This window comes from Gallus gallus, chromosome 1, assembly GCF_016699485.2.
Source record: "Gallus gallus isolate bGalGal1 chromosome 1, bGalGal1.mat.broiler.GRCg7b, whole genome shotgun sequence".
Classification (NCBI taxonomy): Eukaryota; Metazoa; Chordata; class Aves; order Galliformes; family Phasianidae; genus Gallus; species Gallus gallus.
The window spans coordinates 34764213-34776638 of record NC_052532.1 but is presented as its reverse complement, the minus strand read 5'-3'; the positions used below and the strand labels follow the sequence as shown (position 1 = coordinate 34776638).

Sequence of the window (12426 nt, the reverse complement as noted above, 5' to 3'; positions counted from 1 at the left end):
CTGTCGTAACAACTGGGTTCTTCAGTGCCATCATGTTATGTTGGCTTGTGCCTCTAGGGCAGGGGACTCCAGATGGATGGCTTAATTTGCATATATATTTACATATTATTCAGTCATAAATTCACATGATCATAATGGAGAATTTTCCTGTAGCTGTTTGTTTGTTTGCTTTTTGACTGTTGAGCAGCATCTTATTCTTGTCTAAACTCACCTGCAGTAAAATCTTTCTATTTATCTGCTGCATCTTGACCCCGATAAATCACAGGTGGCTCAGGATGCAATTCACTTCTGGGTGCTTTTTTTTCTGTCTTATTTTTTTCCCCGGAGAGGCTTTCTCCTTGCTTCAGTTTCCTGCTTGTAGTCTTCCCTGTCAGATTTCTTTCCTGTTGCCCATCCTTTATCCCTTCTTACCACTCCTTCCATTTATTAAACAAATGACAGTGGTTTCTTCTTGCAATAATTGATTCTGCAATCAAAGAAATGCACAACTCATCACTGGTGGGTGTTTTCAGTAGTGATACCTAACAAGATTTTAATTGCTACCAAATGATGACTGTTACTAAATAGTATTAAGAAAAGAGGCAGAACACTCACTGTGGTAGTGCTGGGGGAGTACAGACATTCCTCTGTGCCAAATAGTCCATAAATCTAAGTTTCACACTTTATCTCTGATACAAAAAAACTGGTATCAAACAAGATAGGTAGAGAGGAGGATTTATATCAAATGGCCTGTGAAGGTTGTTTCTTTTTAGTGTTATATATTGCGCTGGTCTTTTGTGCTTTAAGATGGAATCTTTACACCCAAGGATGTAAGGTGGGATAGTATGTTGGAATAGGACCATGCACTTGCACTCACTGCGCAGTGAGGCTGTGGCCCAGCCTCTCAGTCGGATAGGATGCATTTATACGAGGATGTGGAGGATGTTTAACGACCATTTTTTCTTATCTCATAAGGTGAAAGAAATTAGACCTATCTAATTTTGCACAATAAAAAGTCTCTTGCATAAAGCTTTACATGGAAAGAAATGCCCAGCAGGGGATTCTCCTGTAGCCTACTTTAATTCTTGTGTGTGAGAATTGAGTCTTCCACTGACAGTGCAATCACTGAATTCCACCTGCTTCAGCCTTGTTTGGTTCTCCCCTCATAGAATCATAGAATGGCTTGGGTTAGCAAGGACCCTAAGGATCATCAAGCTCCAACCCTCCCACTGCATGCAGAGCCACCAACCTCCACATTTAGTATTAGACCAGGCTGCCCAGGGCCCCATCCAACCTGGCCTTGAACAGCTCCAGGGACGGAGCATCCACAACCTCTCTGGGCAGCCTGTGCCAGCACCTCACCACTCTCATAGTAAAGAACTTCCCCCTGATATCCAACCTAAATCCCCCCTCCTCCAACTTAAAACCATTTCCCCTTATCCTGCTATTATCTACCCTTGTAAAAAATTGACTCCCCTCCCATTTGTAGGCTCCCTTTAGGACCCTCTTCAACAACTCCACAGCTTTCTTGTACTGGGAGCCCCACACCTGGGCGCAGTACTCCAGATGGGGCTTTAGAAGGGCCTGTGCTTCCTGCAGCTTACATATGCAGCCTAAGAAAATATTTTCTTGCTTTACTGCAAGAACTTTATTTCACGTATCTGCTAGGTATTTTATTTTAATTTTAATTAATTGGTTCTTTCTTTCCAATGTTCTACATAGGTTATGCTTGTGGTGAGAACTGCAATATGCAGCTTCTTCAGACTGGAAAATTAGGAATAGATGATAGTTTTTACTCAGTAGGGAGGATTCTTTTTTTCCATATGCATTTCATATTTAGTTTGAGATTTACTTCATGCATAAAGCAGACAGAAGCACGGTATGCAAAATCTCGGTAGTGTTCCCCCTAGCCATTTGCTGCGTTTCTTTAGGAAGATGAAAACACCTTTAATTCAGACTTTCTCGGAGAATTATGTTCTAGTTTTAGTATTTTAAAATATCAGTGCTTGAGCCCTTGAGGGGTTTGAAATCTGGTTAGAGTAGTACTCTGCTAAGCGTTTTTGGGAGAGGGACTGTTGGTGTGACAAAATGTTAAGCAAACTTGAACTTTTTTTGTACTTAATTTCACCTGGGTATTTCCTTCGGAGCGGTCAGGTTAACATTTGGTTCTGCACATTTGTGTACTCTAATTAGTCACTCTTTTAAAGCTAAGTAAGCCAGACAGAGGAAGGAAAATAGAATGTATGCAAACAGTTATAGCTGAATTGAAGAAAAAAAAAGAAAGAGAGAGAAAAGCTTCTTTTCCCTGAAGCATACATTCTGCATGAAATTCAGCTTGACAAGTGACCCTTTTAAAACAGCGCTGCAAAGATTTCTCAGCATTCTCTACATACAAGAGACAGCGTTCCTGTCTTAAACCCAACAGCAGCCCCCCAACTCGCTCCAAATGGACGTAGCCTCCTGCTCTATCCTTTGTGTTCTACTTTATCCTCATTCTCTGCATCATTCGTGGCTTTACGTGCGCATTTTTAGGTGAGGGAATGTTTGCAAAAAGCAAAATGATCGGGAATGTTAATAGGATAAAATGTACGGGTGGTGTAACACAATGAAGAGCTCCTCTAAGTGTCGTTGGCAGGTGCAAGTCACTTAGACATTTCTGTATTGGAGGCGGAGGAAATAAAACGAGGGGGAAAAAAGAAAGATTGACAGTTATTTTTCAATTAGGTGACAGAAGAGCTGAACTCCAGCTCGTAAGTCTTACATTCTTGAAAGAAACAATGGGTTATGACTGTAAGTGAGCAGCGGATAAGAAGAATGCGTGAGTGTCTTGTGAAACTGTGGGTAATACATTTAAATCAGAGGAAATCAGAGGAAACTGATTATTTAACAGATTAAAAAGTACCAGGTCTTAAAAATCGCAGTAGTGGCTTAGCAGTGTTTTGCCACCATCCAGTTCTCATGCAGCAGTGTTCCAGCAGTGGTGTGCTGGTTATTCTGCTTTTCTTTTCTTCTGTTGTCAAATGAGAGAGACGTGTGTCACTTGGTTTCGATGGTCTCTGCAAGTGTCTTCAAAAAGAGCATGAGACTTCTGCTTCATACAAGGGCTTCAGGCAATGCAAGGGGATCTCAGGTGAGGTTGCTGCTCGGTTCTCCTTGCATATAGTGCTCTATTTGTGTATGGCACTGTCTGCACATATGCGGACCTTATGTTCTTTCTGTGCTTAATAGACTGTGGACCCGAGGCATTTGATAATTCTCGACTTGATGAGCTCATGTTTTACACCAAGATATTTAGGACGAATTTTGAGTGGAAGATTGCAGCCTTAACACGAGCAATTATAGCGTGTAAACAAACATCTGCTCTTGAAAATCTAGAAGGTCAGGCAAGATAATACAATAAGATGAGTAGCTTACGGAAGTTCCTTTGTCTATTTTTACTGGCTTCCAGAAGCAACGGCAGCCGTTTGTCAGAGACATCCCTCAGTTGAAAGAGACCTGTAGATCTCTTAGCTCCCTTTTGAGGTTTGCAGAATCTGTATGGCTAGGGATTTGAGGGAGAAGGGAAAAGAATCATCTTCTGTATTCTCCCAACCTCCAAAAACTGGTTGCATTTGCTTTAATTTATGTGTTTTGCATGTATAATTCAGTGTTTTTTCTCCAAGAGAGGAATCAAAAGCAGGTGGGTGTCTCCTGCTGCCACTGTGTGCTCCTGGGAGTGGTTATGTCCCAATGGATGCATTCCATCCTTTGCACGGAGCTCTCAGGGGCTGCCCAGAGATGTAGAGGCGGGTGCAGGAGGGCTCTTCCATCTGAACTAGTTTCTTTTAAACATCAAAACGTGATGGATGATGGAAAATACTTGCTTAAAACTGTTCATATTTGGTTCTGATACTAAATGCTAGAGAGGGTGGCTTCATACTTGGGCTCTGGATTCAAAGCACCATGTTTGCAAGCCCACTCAAATGGAAATCCTTGTTCAACATTTTCTACTCGGCTTGTTCATGAATACCAAAATGTTCAAAAAAGTGCTCTAGAAAACACTTGTGTCATTTGTGAAATTTTACCTAGATAACTACGTAGCTAATTTTATGCAAGTAAAAAGGTAGATGCAGATATTTTACAAGCTGAGGAACCTAGACTACGCTGTGGGTACAAAGGCAAGTGTACACTTAAATGCTGACACTGTCCATGGCTACAAAATAATTTATGCTTCAGTTTAAATACGTGAAAAGGACAGTGTCTTAATAGTATACTGGCTTTATTACATCCATGGAGTCTTTTCCAATAAGTCAGAGAACTGAGATGGATCCAATTTAATAGAGCTTGATAATGCAAATTAAACAAAATAGTGATGAGAATGGCACATACAAATATTAGCTAAATGTTCTCACTTGGCAATATTTTTGTTACGCAAATCATTACGGAAATAGCGAGACAATCCTTGCTTCTTTTAATGAAGCCACCTTGGAAGTGGCAGTAGAGCACTTGCTTTGATTGGAACAAGTGTATTCATGGAGAAAGGATGGGCCAAAGAGCTCGAGACATATTTACATTACAGCTTTGATTGTGGTATTGTAACACCAGAAAACTGAATTCACAAGGAGCTTTGGATTATCAGCTGACATCTAATCTTATGCTCTCTGGGCGTCATTATCTTACCTCTGAGTCATTAAGGGGTGAAACTCACTGGCATCTCTGATGTCTTGCGTTTAAAAAATTCTACAGCCAATGTTTATTTCATTCTCTGCTCGACCCATAAAACTGGGATGCCTTTCTGGAGCTGTTTTGTGCATGTTATATGTTCCTGCTCTTTTATTCATTTTCTGGTAGGTGGTTGTAAGGTTTCCATACAGGAATGCATGGTTCATCAAAAGAATCTGCAGGAGAGTGAGTCCTAATCAATGCAAAGAGCAATATTTAGCTATCTTTTTCTTATTTGAGCAAACAAAAACAGTAAACTGTGTTTGTGAAACTGAAGTCTCTGCTTATACATCTGAAAGTAGGGCTATGATAAAATATTTACAGGTATGACATGAGGAGTAGCTAATGAATGTCTCCGGTGGTGTTTTCAACAAAGCAGGAGAGGATGTATGTAATGCATATGAAACATAAGGTTTCAGTAATCTTGGTGGTAAAACACTTAGTATTTTGACTATATAATACCATTGCACTCAGAGAAGATATTTCTTTCTCTGAATATTTATTTGCCATAAATAACAATTTCAGAGAGGGGGAAATCCTAGCGAAAGCTCATGCCGTTCTGGGCTTAGAAGGTGAGAAGCTCGCATTGCTTGGCCATGCCGGTTACATTCACGCAATGGGAAGCAGGTGTGTTAGCTACAAGATGGGGAGATGGTTTGTGGGTGAGCAGCACTGGGCAATGCTTGTAAGCTTGGGCAGGTAGTGACAGGACAAGGGGAATGGTTTTAACCAAGGAGGGGAAATTTAGATCAGATATTAGGAAGAAATTTTTTACACAGAAGTTGGTGAGGCGGTGGCTCAGGCTGTCCAGAGGAACTGTGAATGCCCCATCCCTGGAGGTGTTCAAGGCCAGGCTGGGGCCCTGGGCAGCCTGAGCTGGTGGGTGGCAACCAGCCCACGATAGGAGAACTGGGTGGGCTTTATGGTCCCTTCCAACCTAAGCTTTTCTATAATTAAGCAATGTCCTCAGCAGAAGCTGCGTATTTGTTGAACAGCCATGGTACCAGGGAATGGCAGATCTACTTCTTGACAGCCAACTGTCTGCATGATTTTGTTTGTCAGCTTTTGTTTAGAGGACAGTTTAAAAGCCAGGAAGTTTTATGTTTTTCTCCCCTGTGATAAGTAGCTGCATTGCTTTGAATTGAATTTATAATTTAACCATAGGAAACAGCGATGGCTGCGAGACGTCTGTCTCAAAGCTGAATGGTTCTGACACCTACAAATAACTTTTTGTCCAGCTGTCAGGGAGAGTGCTCTACGGAACCAAATACAGGATCAAAACATTCCTATCTCTGCACAGAGAGGCTGTTCTCTGCTGTAGGCGAAGTCTTTGTTTGGTTTTCATGTTTCCTGATTCTAAATTAATGTTTTTGCTGCTTGGTGGCAGAGCCCAGCGGGAGACACAGGATTTGAAGTCTTTAGAATACACAGTATGTACAGTGTATACAGTGATGTGCTCTTTAGGATCCATATAGAAAGTTTTAAATTCTATTTTATTTTTTGTAATATTCTTGCAACTTCTTTAGCTTTGGGAAGTGGAAAGCTGCGTGATAAATTCAGGCACGGAATAAAACCTTCCTTACAGGAGCTGCACTAAAAATAATTCTGGACCTCGAGGTGTTTATTGGCTGGTGATGGTGGTGGCATTTTCACAGGGAAAAAAACAGGGCTGGTGAGGTCAGGGAGCATTAGCACAGGCTCCCATGGGGACTTTGGTAGGTGCCTTCATGGTTTTGTCAGCTTTTCTGGTGAAAACATATATATTTTTGTGACTATATTGTTTTCAAATACTTGGTAATTGGAAGATGCCCTAAAGATCCCCAGTGCCTGCCTTCATTGCGCATTCATTTCAGGACCGTCAGACAGCAGGTTCAGCTTGCCTTTGCTGGGAACTTTCGTGTGTTCCAAATCCAGAAAATCCCAGCTAAACTCTGAGCAGTGTGCATGCTTCTGGTGAAACGATGATAAATTGCACTCCTACCCTTTGCTTCACTTCTTTTTATGCTTTTTAAAAATTTCTCTCCTTGCTTTTTGGAAAGTGATAATTCTTACTGAGGTGTTTACGTCAGCGGAGCCTAATTGTATCTTTGTGTGCTGCTCGTTTTTCTAGCTGATGATTACAGAATCACAGAATGAATTAAAGAATGGTTTGGTTTGGAAGGAAACTTAAAACCCGCCTAGTTCCATTCCCACTGCTGTGGGCTGGTTGCCACTCACCAGCTCAGGCTGCCCAGGACTCCATCCAACCTGGCCTTGAAGTGCCTCCAGGGATGGGGCACCCACAGCTTCTCTGGGCAGCCCCTCATTACCCTCTGAATAAAAAATTTCCTTCTAAAATCTAACCTAAACATCCTCTCTTTTTGATTAAAACCATTCCCCATTGTCCTACCTTTGTCAGGACACATAAAAAGTCAGTCTCTCTCCTGTTTGTGAGCTTCTTCAGGCACTTGAAGGCAGTAATGAGATCTCCCCATAGCTTTCTTTTCTCCATGCTGAACAAATGCAGTTCCCTCAACCTTTCTTCATAGGTTTCAGCCCACAGATCTTCTTTGTGGCCCTGCTCTGGACCCTCTTCAACAGCTCCATGCCTTTGTAGTGCTGGGGTCCCAAGATCTGTAACACTGGTTTCATTGGGTTGCCTGACGTCCCCATGCATTGATGCCATGCTTGCAAGTACAAGCACGAGTGATGATGGCTTGACTGAGGTGACTGATGGGTCCAGGCTGGTGCCTGCAGCCAGGAGGTGTCTGCTGGGACCGTGAGACCTCGCATGGCTTGTGGGAGCATCTCCCATCTGTGGTAGATGTCAAGGAAATGGGATTTGAGCGGACGCTGCTTTTGATTTTGGATGGGAGAGAAACTTCATTGCGAAATTCCTGCCTTGTCCGGGGAAATGCTGAGGAATTGGGCACTCTGAGGACAGAGTGAGTGCCTTTCTGGGCTGTTTGCCGGTCTCTTCCTCTGCCCAGTACAGTTTGCTGTACCTTCATGTTAAAGTTTTAAAACTCTGCTGGGGTTTTAAATGAGCGTGGCATGGTGTGCGCGTGGTGTGGCTTCCTTTGTTTGCCTATTGCCATATAGCCTGGCCAGCTCTATCAGAAACCCATCTGTGAAGCGCATTTTAATGGTTAGATCTAGCAGTGATTAGAATGCACCAATGCCCAGTGGGTATATGTGTCATTTTTTAACAGCTGCCGAGCCTTCTCCCTGCTGCTCCAATTAACACACTGGGCACACGCTTGCCGCTGAGTGGGCTGTGTGTATGGGTTAAACCACTCTGCTGGTTGTTCTCCCGGTGCGTGCGATGCCAGGAATGGAGCCGTGCGTTTCCTGTCCGTAGAGCAAAACGAAATCAAACGGAGCCCTCAGCCCACGCCTGCGTAAATACGAGGACAGATGTAGCTGACGGAGGGAAACCTGCCTCGCCTGTGGATTATGGTTCAGTCCGCCGACTCGCATCTCTCCCCGCCTCCCAGCCCCGCTTCAAATGATGGAGACAGAGGGCAGCGAGCTCCCGGTGCCGGCTCCTCTGCCTGGCAGGCAGCGCGCTCCAACTTTGCTCTGTTCAACAACTGCTCGCAGCCCTCAGTTCTCCTCTCCCTTCAGCCTTTCTCCCCCTTATCTATTTTTACGTTGAGATATTCCAGTCCGTAGATTTTATAAAGTCTACCCCTCACCTTCTTATTATTTTGTTTAAAGGAGGGGGAAACAATACGCTTCGCAGCCCTAGCTGAGATCAGGGTTTTTAATGGTACCAGATGGTGGAAGGTCGCGGCGTTCCTGCGGTGCTGGCTGCTGCCCCGTGCCCGGGCAGCTCTGCGTGAGGTGGGGGGCTGCCAGCGGGCGCTGAGGCCATGGAGCGCTTCCTGGGCTTCGTCAAGCAGATACGGAGGTCGAGGAGGAGAAAAGGCAAAAAGTACCGCCCGGAGGAGGATTACCACGAGGGCTATGAGGATGTCTATTATTATGCCTCTGAACATTTTCGAAGTAAGTGTTTTGCGTGACCTCGCTTTCCTTTAGTCGTGATAAATGTTACATTTGTAAGATTCTTTACAAACAAAACCACCCTAAAGTCCAAACAGCGTTCTCCACTTTCTAAAACCTGAGCCCTGTGCAAGTATGAAAGCTTCCGGCTATAGATTTGTCTGTCTGTGGCTGCTGATGACCAATGTGAAACAGCTGAAGTGGCACAAAGCTCCCAAAGTGAGCAGGGTCCGTCAGCCTGGTTAATATTTCAGGTGCAGTTAATTGAGTCTGAGTGCTGGAGAGCCGCTGTGAAACACTTTGTGTTGAAAACGGACCGGCTGGTGGTCGCCCTTGTAGGATGCCTTTGTACTGTGAGTGTTTTTAAAGCAGCGTAGAGGCAGCAATCTCTCATTGGTGGGTTCAAGTTGGTGATTAATGCATGCTGCTGAGCGAGAGTCAGCCTTTCGAGCCTGCAGAAAGTCTCTCTGTGGGTTCCTTTGTTGGGGAACACCCGTGGGGTCGTGTGGTAGTGGTGGTCACGTGGCTGCAGCAGCTCACCCCGATCCCAAATAAGTTCTGAAGTCCCTTTGCAAAACATACGTCCATTGGGTTTGTGCTCAGCACCTGGCGGGCTTCGGTGATCCTTGTAAAAGCTTGCTGCTGTTCTGACCGGCAGCCTGGGAGCTTTGCAGCGAAGCTGCTTATTTTTGAGCAGCTGAAGTTTGATCTGCTTTTTCTTCCTTTTTATTTATTTTTTCTGGAGTGGCTGTCACATCCTTTTCGTGCCATCCAGCTTCATTTCCATTTTGCCGAAATAAGAACCTTCCATTTGTTTTCAGACAAAATAGTGAACGTGACTGTGCTTAACAGCAACAGAGTTCTCTATTCTCTGGAAAACATTGAAGCTGGAGGTTTTCCTCTTGTTTTAAAAGCACCACAATTGCCCATCTCCAAAAGTAAACTAATATAGAGCGATTGATTTTTTTACTGCGGTTCTCTCTCTTATGTTCTTTTTTTCCATTTCAAAGCAAACGTACTATGCTGATAACCTTTATGTTGTTAGGACTGAGTTTTTATGAGAAAAACCTATTTTCAGGGGCACTGCAATCATAGCAGCTATCTATCATATTGGCATAAAATACACAAGGACTAAAAAATTGACTTTGCACTGAAAAATGTGAAAATAATACAAATCAATGAAAGCACATAACTTTTTTTTTTGCTTTAATATTCAAATCAAAGGAATGTGTCAAAGCAGGCTGTCAAAGTATTTCCCCTAGCTGATTGTTAGTGCTGAAGGCCCTTTAAATAAGAAAGCAAAACCCCTCCCAAAACTGTCGCGTGTCATAAGGATTTGTTGTATGTTGATTAATAAATTATTATTCTTGGCTTAATGTGAGGAACTAAGATCAAGCAAAACGTCTAATAGGTTTTTCATTTTACTCTCCTTAGGAAATGAAAGGATGTAACACCCCTCAGCCCGTGGGGGTTGGAAGTATTTTAGTCTAGATGAGTGCATGTCTGGTTTTGAAGTGTTGCTTTTACTGGTGGTCATAACGCTTGCACTGAGCGGGCAACACAGTGAACAGTCCTGTAGAGTTGGTGCACAAGGAGTTGCAACTTCTCACAGTTACTAACGCAGAGCGTGTCGTGGGAGGTTCAAGCGGTGTTCATCAGGGAGGCTGTGCAGGCAGTACAGCAAACACAACCCCTCCTCCTCCAGGGCTTCTTTTGTCCGCTCTTTCCGTGTGCTGCTTTGCTTGGGTAGGTGTGGCGTCTGCTGAAAGCCGTGCGTACATGTGAAAGGATGCTGCTGGTGCTACTGTGAACGCTCTCGTGAAATTGGATTTCATGTAATGGAGACAATGGAGTGTTTATATTGAATGTAATTATGATCTGGTATTAATCCTGTTTACAGTGCAAATTTAGAGTAATTGCAGAGCTTTTAATAGCCATTCCTTCTGCACTCGTATGCTTGAAGGATGCGTGCTTGAGAATAAGGTTGTACTTATTGGTATGATTCTCCAAATATCAGAGTTAATGAAATCAAAGACCTGTTGTTCATTCAACCGAACAGAGTAGGAGCTTGTTCAGGTTTTGTTCCCTCTCCCTGCATTGTCACCCATCCCTCCCAAAGGGTCACCTTTTATGAGCTATGTAACCAATTAGCGAGTGTGTTTGGAGATTGTCTGAGCCAACTGCTCTGTGGGCTTGCTGTTCCCTTTTTCCCTCATGCACAGTATTGTTTAGGGTGCAGTAGGGAGATGGAATTAATGAAAAACTGAGGAAGTGCATTAGAACAGCTGAAAAATCAAACAGAAACAAAACAAAGTTATAAATAGAGTGGGCCTCTGGGAATCACAAGGAAAAGGTGACTTTAGTTTGTCCTCAGCCCAGTTGCGCCTGGGTTTTGTAGCTCCTCATTAGGTACACTGCATGTAATTCTCTGAAGCTTTGCCGTGGGTGACCAAATGAGCTGTAATATTGGGATGCAGGAGGTAAGAAAGGTGCAGTAATATCCAAAGCTCCCTGAGTGAAAAAGAGACTCCATTCTGACGTCTGTTTGCTTGGACATTTCATTCATGCAGGCTCAGTTCAGTGGATATCCTTGCTTTGACACGCGACATCAGTTCTCTTATCTTTCCTGAGAGTCTCTTTCTGTGCTGTGTAGTTTGAGAACAGCTAAAGTAATAATATTCATACACAAACACGTATTGACATTAGTAGCACAGGCGTCATACTCATTTCAGTGAGGCTTTGCACTGTGAACATAATGGGCGATGAAATTTCTGCCCAAGCTGCTTGGACAAGTTGGTGCTTATTGCTTAAAGTGCTTTAAAAAGTATTTGTCTTGTGCAGCGTTATGGCACTACCTCTCAACCTGCTCCTTTTAATGAGGCTTTGCGTGAACAAGGCCCTTGTTATGCCATTACTGGGACCGACAGCAAATGTTGTGTGTCATAGCTGCCTGGCCCATTTCCAAAAATGGCATATGTCCTTCCACAGAAGTTGGGATGCTTTGCCAGGGCCTTTGAGTTACAGCCTGGTTTTGAGTGGGAAGATGTATTTGGAGCCAGCCTGGCCACCTCTGACCAAAACAAACACAAGCCCCAGTCTGATTGCAGCCTCAAGTCTTCACAAAGCATTGGAAAGGGTTGGATTGTGTTCCAGTGAAATGGAAACAGATTTTGGAGCTTGCAGATGATGCAAAACGTTGCCCAGGAGGTTCCAGGCTGCTTTACTGTGAACAGGTGCTGTGTCTCTTATGTTACTTCAGGTTTATCATCCATTTCTTCCTGAAAGACACTCAATTTTCATCTCATTCTCCTCTGTCGGTCCTCCCAGTGTGGTGTCAGCAGTATATTCCTTTGGCGTAAATGTTTTGGTGTCGGAGCCATGAAGATATGGTGTCGCTGCCAATAAGATATATTACCATCTCATAAAGCAATGCATAAAGAATTCTACTAGCAAACTCCCGCTAACCCAAAAGTTCTTTTTTACTCTCTTTCTTTCTCTTCTTTTTAAGCTCTGTCCCTCAAAATGTTCCATGTAGTCACTCAGGGAGTTACACAAATAATTTTCTTCTATTCTTTGTCAAGGTCTCTTCCACGTTGTTTGACAGGAGCACTGATATTTTAGACAAAGCAGTTCGCCATAGGCTATCTTCAATAAAGTCATGTAGTATTTTCTCTCTCACCTTTTTACTTTGAATTAATAGTTTTAATTTTTTCCTTCAAAGTGTGTTTTGAAGCATACCGAGGTTAGACCAATACAGATGTT

The 12426-nt window shown here is 43.3% G+C and overlaps 1 protein-coding gene across 15 annotated transcripts in view; it reads left to right on the top strand.

The window, feature by feature from the left end:
• The window catches only part of GRIP1 (glutamate receptor interacting protein 1), a 307109-nt gene that overhangs the window by 87511 nt on the left and 207172 nt on the right, over positions 1–12426 (top strand). For 9 of the 15 annotated variants that reach the window (XM_015282799.4, XM_040666862.2, XM_015282787.4 and 6 more), the window contains exon 1: positions 8194–8667. The exons of the other annotated variants lie outside the window; for them this stretch is intronic. In XM_015282799.4, the coding sequence (XP_015138285.1) occupies positions 8535–8667 (133 nt within the window). In that variant the 5' untranslated portion in view covers positions 8194–8534. Of the gene's footprint in view, positions 1–8193; positions 8668–12426 lie in introns of those variants that run through there. 15 annotated transcript variants of the gene reach the window in all.